Consider the following 9931-nt stretch of genomic DNA (forward strand, 5'->3'; position numbering starts at 1 on the left):
AGAAAAAACGGGGCCCAGGCACCCAGCAGAAAGTGGACATAAATGTGTCTATTCAAGTTGTCTTAGAATAACAGTAAAAGAGATCAATCATACAAGAGTTCAGTATGTGAATGTAAAGATAAATGAAAGCAGGTCAGAATAAAGGAGTCTCTTTAAAATGAGTCTCAATTATTTTGGTGACCCTGTGTAGCTTCCTCCTGACACTTCCTCACTATGCTTCCCGTGAAGTACTCTGAAGATCAGATTGCGTAACGGCATCTGCAACACCCGCCCCTGTGATGGAATTGGGGCGACCGGGGGTCTGTCCGTTTTTTTTTGTAACTCTCCAAAACACAGTGATAGGCAACCCGTGAGGAGGCGAGGGAGTGGTCCGGCTTCGAGTCTCTTGCTCAGCCCTCTCTCTTCTGATTCTTCACACAGTCTTTTGTCTGTATGACCGAGTGCGACGCCACAAATGGCTTTAAGGAGAGATATGTCCAGTGTCCCCATTTGTATGATTAATCCTGTGAACATTACAAAGACATACAGATCAAAGGAAAAAAAAAAAAAGAAGAAGAAGCAAAAACAAAGGATTTCAAGCAGCACCATTTCCACCACACCTTCAAAATCTGACCATTTCAGAACAGGTTCAGAAAAAATTCAAAAATAAAGCTCTGTCTGATGAATGCGCGGCTGCACGAGAGGATTTTTTTTGAAGGCGGAACTACTAGTTGTCAACTCCACGTTCAAGAGGTTAAACTTCAAACGTGCGCCCTAAAAAGTAGTAGGAGTAACGCTTTTTGCCACCATTAGGAGAAAGGTTTACAGGAAGGAGGGCATGACTGCAAACAGGAAGTAGTTACACACTTATAGGGCACAGTGGAAAGTAAGGTGGATGTGATTGGGTGGAAACACTTGCCGAAAACTCTAAACACCCATGTTCTGGTCTCAGCTCACACCAAGACCTACTACTGTTTGATTTTCTTTTTTTTTTAATCAATCAAAACTAAGTCAGTCATCTAACTATTTTATTTGACTAATCTTAATAAAACCTTTCATTGCTTAAACCCAAACTGACTCACATTCATTTTACTTGCCCAGACAAAACTAAACAAACTTGCCTGGAGAGACTTGTCCTGTTAGGAGCAATGTCAAATTCACGATATTCAAACAAGCCAAGTGAAATTTAATCTTGTTAAATTCCAAAGTTAATCTACATTTAAAAGTTTGCAGAGAGAAATCTTTGGGATGTGTGTTTTTGGTTGTGCCAATCGGTTCTGAGGTGTGAAAGCCTGGGACTGAATGAAGAAACTCCCCTCGGGTCAAATAAGTAGGAAAGAATTGGGACTACTTTTTTGGGTAATTTCGATTTATTCCTCCAGAGACTCACAAGCCGAAGTGCAACCTTAGAAGTGTTTATTTTGTGAAATTATTTTATAAAAAAAAACAGATCCATTTACAGCAAACCCACATTTTTCAAATATAAACAAAAACAAAACCATTTTCTACACTTAGGAAATATAAAAATGATCCCTGTCAGACAGATTTAGAAGCATCACAGTGACACTTCTGGGAAAATCCTGGTTTTAATTTGTTGTTATATGACTGCTGAGAAAATCTCCTTTGTTTTAATCCCAGAATCTTGTGTGTTTCATTTTTTTTTTTTTTACTTCACATAATTATTACCAAAAGCCCAGTTATTGCACGACTCCAAAAAACGTCTGTGTCTCTGATGTTCTTTGTGTGTCACAGTAAACTGAAATGGAAACAAGACTTTGTTTGGTGTCAACAGAAAAGAATGTCAAATGCAGATGTAGAAGAATTTTTTAATGCTCTAAACTTGAACTGCTGCTGCCCTGTGGCTCTATCCTCCAGAGGAATCGTTTGGAAAAACCTAGTGTTGCTCTGTTTTCAACCAATGGCAGCCACAAGGAACGGTGTGGTAAATATAACTGGTTTCACTGTACAAGATACTCGATTTTGTTCTACTGTTTCATGTTCAAAAGTACAGAAGTATTGTCTGTATGACTAATGCAGAACAGATGCAGGATAAATCCTTGAACAGAGACTTCTGCGTTTCGCTCCCACTGTATACAAAACTATTATAGGATAGACGCTACATAAACACATGCAGAGGGATCTCTACAGTGGCTACAACTGTTGATTTTTTCATTTTCTCAGCACAAACAAAGCCAAAAATTCTCATTTCGATTTCCAGCCGTTCAGGTAAATAACACTGGTGCGGGTCGCAAAGTTTATTGTTTGTCGGTGTCACTGGCAGAGCAAAGTGTAAAATGTAACCTATCAAAGACCCATAGAGATCTACAAGAGACCATTACAATTACAGATTTCTTTTCTAACGCAAGTTTATAATACATACACACAAAAAAACAGACCAGAGGTTGTGAGAGTCATACCTGTGGGATAAGTAGAGAGTTGGAGCCGGGAGGCAATTAGCCCACACTAGCACAGAGACTGCGAGTGGGAAACAGCTCGCCTAGCTCTGGCCAAAGTTCAAAAAACCCACCTATCGACACCTCTCAAGTTCACAAATGAAGGCCTTGTATTTCAATGATCTAATCCGCACGAACAGAGAAGTAAAAACGACAATTTATGGTTCTACGTGCAGCCAGAAGCAGCGACTACAGCACATGACTCCCTCTATAACCACACGTTATCGTTTTAAAGGTTCTGTTTGTTAATCAGTAAGTGCTAGAGAGGCTGGAAGCAGGGCTTAGTGGGAAATCTAGGCTAGTTTTTCCCCCCTGATCACCTCCCGGCTCCAGTTTCGCACTCAAAACGCAGACATGAGGGTGATATTGATCTTCTTATCTCACTCGCAGCAAGAAAGCAAATAAGCATATTTCCTAAAATGTTGAAAAATAAGAATCTGTAAAACAACAACAACAACGACCAAACACAATCCTTTCTGTACAAAACATATTTAAAGTTATGGACATTTGTTTCTTAATAAGTAGTGTTCCTTCTATACAGCTAAGACATTAAACCCAGTGCAAAGAGAACGTTTCATAGTCTCAGTTTCTCCTTCACATACTGTCAGGAGGCATAGTATCTACAGTATACCAATACAGTAAACGGCTACATCAAACCAAGGTTTCCAAAAATCATAAGACCTAGCGCTCAAATCATTATGCTTACATTTTTAAATGAACTTAGAATGGAACCATTTGTTATTGGATCGGTCACACTGCTTACCAGTATCCGGGAGCATGGTGCTGCTTTTGCTTAAATTGGCAAATAGGCAGACCCTAGACCTGATGATGTTTTAATAATCTAGCCCACGAGACTGGTTCTGATAGCGCTCAACTCGCAGAACTCAATCTTCTGCCATTTGCAGAATAACAGAGGATTGATATTGAGAGAGCTAAATCAGAAACTACATTTTTGTTTTAACAAGTGATATGTTTATTATACCAGTGAGGCTTACTGGTTAAAACGAAATGATCTTTTAATCATCAACGTATCTGTGTTTGCCAAGAAGCAAAGCAACTTAAGACTTACAGATTTTGGCATGGCGTTTGACTTGAGGCCCTGTCGTGGAATGAGATAGAGAGGGAACGGCATTTATCATAGTCAGAAAAAAACTTGTAAAACATCCTGATAGTTTGTAGGAGACATCAGTGGTCTGGTCTGGTCTGGGTCCATGGCCAAGGCTGTCCCGACAACACTGCTGAGATATATGTGGAGGCTGGATCAAGTCTCTCCCATCAAGTCTTTTTCTCTATGTTCATCTCCCGTGTTTGTCCTTCATTGTGCTTCATGTTCCCATTTCTTTGATATAAATTCATCTAAACTTAATGAAGTTCAGTGGAGAGGAGTACTTGTCCGCTCCTGAGATGAATTGTCAAAAATAATATCAGATGATCTTGAAATTCAGATTTGCCGTCGTTTGGATTTTTCTGATAACCAGAGTACGCACAGTGCAATTAAAGCAATCGTTTTGCTCGCATAATCTTCATAAAGCATGAACTGTCACCGGAGCGCTTAGAGTGCTAAGAGAAACTAAGTCCTTGGAACAGGTAGGAGCTTTGTGTCCTGCTCGAAGGCACTTCAACTAAGACAAGCGCTTGCCGAGATCCTACATCCCTGAATCCTTCAGTCTATGCAGCCACCAGAACAATGTCCCGGTCATAAATGCAACCAGCTATTGACCAAGACTCAAAGACCTAGCAACCTTGGTAAGTAACTGAACAATCCTGCGGTGCTATCCAGCTGCCTTCTATTCATCTGCCCACCACACTAAGATACTATTTCTTTATTTTCTTTTTTTCTCTGAGAACTACTTTGAGTGCCTAAAGTCAGACTCCCTAAGCAGAACAATGCACTATGTCAGCATGTTTTTCTCTCTACTCTCCATTTTAATCAACAGACAATATCTTGATACAGAGCATCTATTTTAGCTAAGTGACTGACAGTAGGGGATTTTGCAGTTGCTAAGCAAAAACAGAAACCTGCCGCTAAAACTAATGCCTACAAAGGAGCTGGCATTCCAACAGGCGCGTCCCACAAATCCTACAAACAATCCTGTGATTAGGCCGTAAGTTATCTATGCTACCAAGTTGTATACCTGACTGCCCAAGTTCAACTAAGCAACACTAGCCTGTAGCTATCAGGGAAAGCTGGTTAGTTATCCAGCCGACTGTTCAAAGTTATCTTCAGGAATTCATGAATGAATCTAAAAATAAGCAATGTGCATTTATATATTCTTTTTCTTCTTCTTCAACAAGAGTGCCTTCTTGGCCAGTTAAGTGTTTTGCAGTTTGCAAATTTTTCAAAAACTATGTCTTTTGGCTCTACTCAGCTTCAGTAAGTGTTTGCATATCAAAACCATTCATTTACATTTTCCTTTTTAGAATTTGGGAAAATTTAAACTTTTCAAATTGGAGTGGGAATCTATGAGAGATACGCAAAAAATGACAATGACTTGATTTAAAGTATGAGCCAAAACTAATCTTCCCGACATACTTCCTCCCTGTCACATAGCAATGATTCAAATGAGCCAAACCAACCTGTGCAGTATGCAAGAAGGTATGAGAGATGAGATCGTTGAATGTTTATCCAGTGATACAGGCACTGTAATAGACAGCACTGCTGGCATCAGAGAGAGCAGATATAAGAGGGCTGCTCCCTTCATCACACCCACTAGCACCACTCATAATGCTACTGACATCCCTATTAATGATACTGCTAACACTGCTATTAATGCTACTACCTACGCTATTGCTACTGCGCCCACAAAGGACTTTGGACCCGCCCCCACAGCTCCCACCAAGTCCGAAGGCATCCTCTCGATTCCTTCCGATATTCACGTACTGGTCGAATTCGTGCCTGTCCACCTCAGACCAAAACTCAGCAGAAGAAGACCCCAAATGGCCGGAAGACTCAGGGTTTGAAGGGTCTAAGTGCATCGGGGGAAGGAAAGTTGATGAGGGAAGGGAGGATGAGCAGGAGGAGGGAGAAGTTTCAGGAGGAGGGGAAAGCTGCCCCAGGTGAGAGGGAGTGAAATGGGCAGCATTTGGAGTGCCGTTCCCATACATCTGACTAAAGTAGCCAACAGGAGCGGTGCTCAGGGGCGGTTGGTGGCATTTTATTGGCTCAGGGAGGCTGATAGAGGGCTGGGGGTAGGAAACAGGGGAGGGGGAGGTGGATAGAGATGATGGGCACTTTGCAGGACTCCTTAAGGTGATGTGGTGACTGGAGGCATGAGTAGGATTTAACCTGGAGTTGACCGAATTCACCAAAACTGAAGAGACAGAGGTCATATTTGACTCTACAGAACTCATTCTAGAGTCAATTCTGGAACTTCTACCTGGACTCAAACTGGAATTCATACTGGTGCTTAAACTGGCACCAACACTCATTCCCGAACTCTGACCATGTGTTGCTGCACCATGTATGGAGTTGTGGTGACTGTGGTTGTTGTAGTGATGGCTGTAATGTTGGTTATGAGGGTGAAGGTGGTGGTGGTACCCACTCCAACCTCCCATCCCCCCCTCCTCTTGCATATGTTGGGGGAAAAACACAGATTCCCCAGCTCCATCTTCCAGAACATCTAGAGGGGACATCTCTGGAGTGGGCAGGCCATAGCTCTCCAGCTCTGGGTGTCCCGGAGCCTGGAGATCCCTGAAGTGACCCAGAGAGGGGAGCAGGTGGTGGGGATGATGGTGGTGTGGAGGGTGAGCGCTTGCATGTCCATATGCAGAACCTCCAGAAACACTTTCTGCACCCAACGGGCTCATGCCAGGTCCTAATCCAAGACCTGGTGCGCCACCTTGGGCCAGACTGTGAAGAAGAAGCCCAGGTTCAACCCGCTTGAGTTTTTTGGTGGTCTTTTTTCGACGAGGCCTGTACTTGTAGTTTGGGTGATCCTGGAGGTGCTGGACACGGAGTCGTTCTGCCTCCTCCACAAACGGTCGCTTGTCTGTGGCACTCAGGGCCTTCCATGACTGACCTGAAAGGTACAATGAAGACAAAATTACAAAATAATAAAAATTATATTTGTTGTTGAAAGGCCTTGACCAAAGAAAGAAGGTAGAATCATTCAGTCAAGTCCTCATCAGCATCATCCTCATCAGACAGTAGATTCTAGGGCGGCAACTAACATCCATCACATCACTTTCATTATTGATTAATCTGATGATTATTTTCTCGATTAATCAAGAAATGATTTGGCTTAAAAAAAATGTCATAAACTAGTGAAAAATGCCTGTTACATTTTTCTAGAGAACAACATTGACATATCCAAACCGCTTAAATTTCAGTCGAATAATCAATTAGTCGATTGACAAACAATTTTGATAACCAACTACTCTAACTGTTTCGGCTGAAGTAGAATCCCTGTCAAACCTAGACTAACCCTTTGTGGTTTGTCTACGGAACGACAACCTGAGGTTTTTCTTGTGACAGTTACAACAAGCTGCTGAGAGCTGCTAAATCGCCGATTTAAGATCGGTCCTGTTTCTGCAATGCCTAAAACACAGACAGTTAGGAAACACGTCTCGACGTGCCTGTCTGTTCAAACTGCTGAAAGTAACACTGCCTATAATTCACCCTGTAAAACATCCCACAAAGCTTAATTTCGTGGCGGTACGTTAGGTCACAGCCGCTGCATTGAGTTTGTATACTCCCAGTTTGTCTTCTGGCTGCGGACACCAGCAGCCTTGAGGTTCGAAAAACTTTAGGGTTTGTATTACAGAGGGGCTCTGAAAATATCAAGGTGCAGATTAGCTCCAGCGGCAGGCCGTGATTGCGCCGAGCAGTTCTCAGTGTAAATATGACACATCGTATGTTTGTGTGGTGGGCTAACGTTCAAAAGAGCATGGTGCTCTCTATAGTAACAGAAACACAAGTCAGTAAAAAACTGCTCCACGCGCCTTGCTATCCTCTAAATTTGTTACACTCTTCTGATATCAACTTGAAAATGTTTAGTACATATTTACAATGAATTTGGGAATTAATTCAAATCAAATACCCGTTGAGTTTAAATGAAAAATATTCAAATTATTCTAATTTGACTAATTACTCCTTTTGATTGAGAAGCTCTAGGTCTTGGAATTTAATAAATTAACTGAATATTCCATGGTGCGTCATAGCTACCAATATTATACTGCATTAGAGCAATGTTAAGAATGCACTGTGACCTCTGACCCCGCAACACATACGACTGGCTCCTCTTAGATTGATACTCCACCCATGCATAGTTTAAAGGTGGTCGCAAAAAGTTTGTAGTTTCCTCACAGGAAGAGAGCAGCGCTTGTGGTCAGTTACAGTGGATTCCATATTTTGGCAAAACCGTGGAGCTTGGAGCATAATGAGTGCATGGACGGACAGCGGAGAGGTGATTTATACTGCAGGAGTGGTTTGAGAAGATTTGACGTTTGGGAATTTTTTTTTTCTACTAACTCTGTCGCTGAGGAAACCTGTCGTGAAAAAAATATATCATGTGAATCTGTGCAGTTGTTCCGCGGCCAAACATAATTTATCACAGATGTCAGTTTACTGCTTCAGCGGCGTACAGCGAAGTTGTTAACACTTGAAACCCCTCAAACCTGTCATCTCAGTAAACTGGTAATCTTGAATACGTTTACAGATTCAACAATAAATCAGCAAATTAGCTTCCTTCTTCCAAAACACTTTCACTGTAATTAACTTGATATTACTGTCGTATACCACATCATAATATATGTGTGTATTTATGTATATATATATATAGGGTTTGGTCTGGCGATTCCGAGAATTCTCTCTACCGATAAACCTTTAAAAAGCAGCTAACCCTAACTGGGTTGCGTGAGTCTGGTGAGAAAATTTTGATGCTCTAAAAACAGTTTCAGAGGTAAGTTTTGGTTCTTGTCTTACCGAGCATCTTGCTGAGCACAGCATTGTGCAGGTCAGGGTTCTGCAGGGCCAGTCTCTTCCTCTCATCTTTGGCCCACACCATGAAGGCATTCATGGGCCTGCGGATCCTCTGCTCGCCCCCTACGGCCTTCCCGTCGGCTGTGCCTACCGACACACCTCCCGCCTGGGTCAGGTCCGGACTCTGTCCCCCTGAACTGGGCGTCAGAGAAATCCTCGGTTCTGTTCTCCTCATGCTCCCGGGTCCGAGGCCATCGGGAGAACTGCAGTCCCCAGAGAGGTTCTGCTCAAAACCCATTTCAGAATCAGCAGCGGGACTCGGGGTTCTGGACGTCCAGGGGCCCCCGAGAGACACCCGGCTTGGATGCAGAAGAGTTTCTCTAGACAAGTGGGGCTCGGTTAAATTCATTCCAGAAACGGGCTCGGATTCAACTTTTAGACCAAGTGAAATTCTGCAAACGTCTGTCTCAGTTTGTTGGGTTGCAAAGTTCTGGAAAAAATTTGTAACTCAAAGTGTTTCGAATGACAAACAGAAAGATCAAGAGAGGAATTTGATGGATTTGGAGCACAAATCCCAAAGCACAGCATCGAGATCTGAGAGGAGGGAAAAGAAAAGAAAGAAAGAGAAAACAAACAAGTTGTGTTGCAAGATATTCCCCCTGAAAATGATCCACAATGACTCTGCCTTTTTCTTTTCTTCACTCTTTTTTTCTCAAAAGACAACAGTTCTTGTTTGGAGTGTGCGGTGCGGTGGTTTGTCCGAAGCTCGATTCCCCTCCGTCACTTAGGCCGTCCAGCTCACTGTCTCTCTGTCTGTCTGCCCTCTTTGAAAGTTTTGAAACTTGTGGCCAGATTTAACCGACCCACGCTATGTATATATACCCCGCCCTGACCAATCAGATAAATATATAGCTGGGGATTTAACCAATGAGACGCCAGGTGGGCGCGAGGGGAAGTAACGAGTGTGTATGGGAGACAGAGCAAAAGGAGGGGGGGGGTTGGTCCAAACATTGCCTCTCCCTCTTTCCTCCTCTGCGACCGCCACCCTTTCCTCCCCCCTGAAGCTTCGCATGCACACACACGCACGCACGCACGCACGCACGCACACACACACCCTGTCCGCCTGTACAGGGAGATGTAATCAGAGAGGTTCCATTGTTTCTGCCCAACTGAGAGTGGAGCTTCACACACACACACACACACACACACACACACACACACACACACACACACACACACACACACACACACACGTATACACAGATTCAAGAAACACACGCATGCAAACAGAAGCGCGCACACACACAGACGCACACACACATACACTCACACACAGACACACACACACACACACACATAAATGCACAGATACATACTCTAACACACATACATGAAACAACACATTAAAATGAGAGAGAGACGACACATTTATAATTAAGTTTGCACACAAATGAGAGACAAAACATGAACACTCAGGCACATAGTACTGGTGTCTATATGTGTTTGTGTGTGTGTGTGTGTGTGTGTGCATATGCGTGTGTGTGTGTGTGTGTGTGTGTGTTTGAGGGCAGGACAGTGG

At 43.0% G+C, this 9931-nt stretch overlaps 1 protein-coding gene across 1 annotated transcript; it reads right to left on the reverse strand.

Moving 5' to 3' along the window:
* Nucleotides 1–1633: 1633 nt before the first annotated feature.
* On the reverse strand, nt 1634–9182 carry sox18 (SRY-box transcription factor 18). Its single transcript, XM_040153497.1, has 2 exons — nt 8356–9182; nt 1634–6451 (listed from the first exon to the last, which is right to left on the reverse strand). The coding sequence occupies exons 1-2, from the start codon at nt 8759–8761 to the stop codon at nt 5055–5057; spliced, it is 1803 nt and encodes a 600-aa protein (XP_040009431.1). The 5' UTR covers nt 8762–9182; the 3' UTR covers nt 1634–5054.
* Between the last annotated feature and the right edge of the window lie 749 nt (nt 9183–9931).

Source organism: Xiphias gladius, chromosome 18 (genome assembly GCF_016859285.1).
Source record: "Xiphias gladius isolate SHS-SW01 ecotype Sanya breed wild chromosome 18, ASM1685928v1, whole genome shotgun sequence".
Lineage (NCBI taxonomy): Eukaryota > Metazoa > Chordata > Actinopteri > Istiophoriformes > Xiphiidae > Xiphias > Xiphias gladius.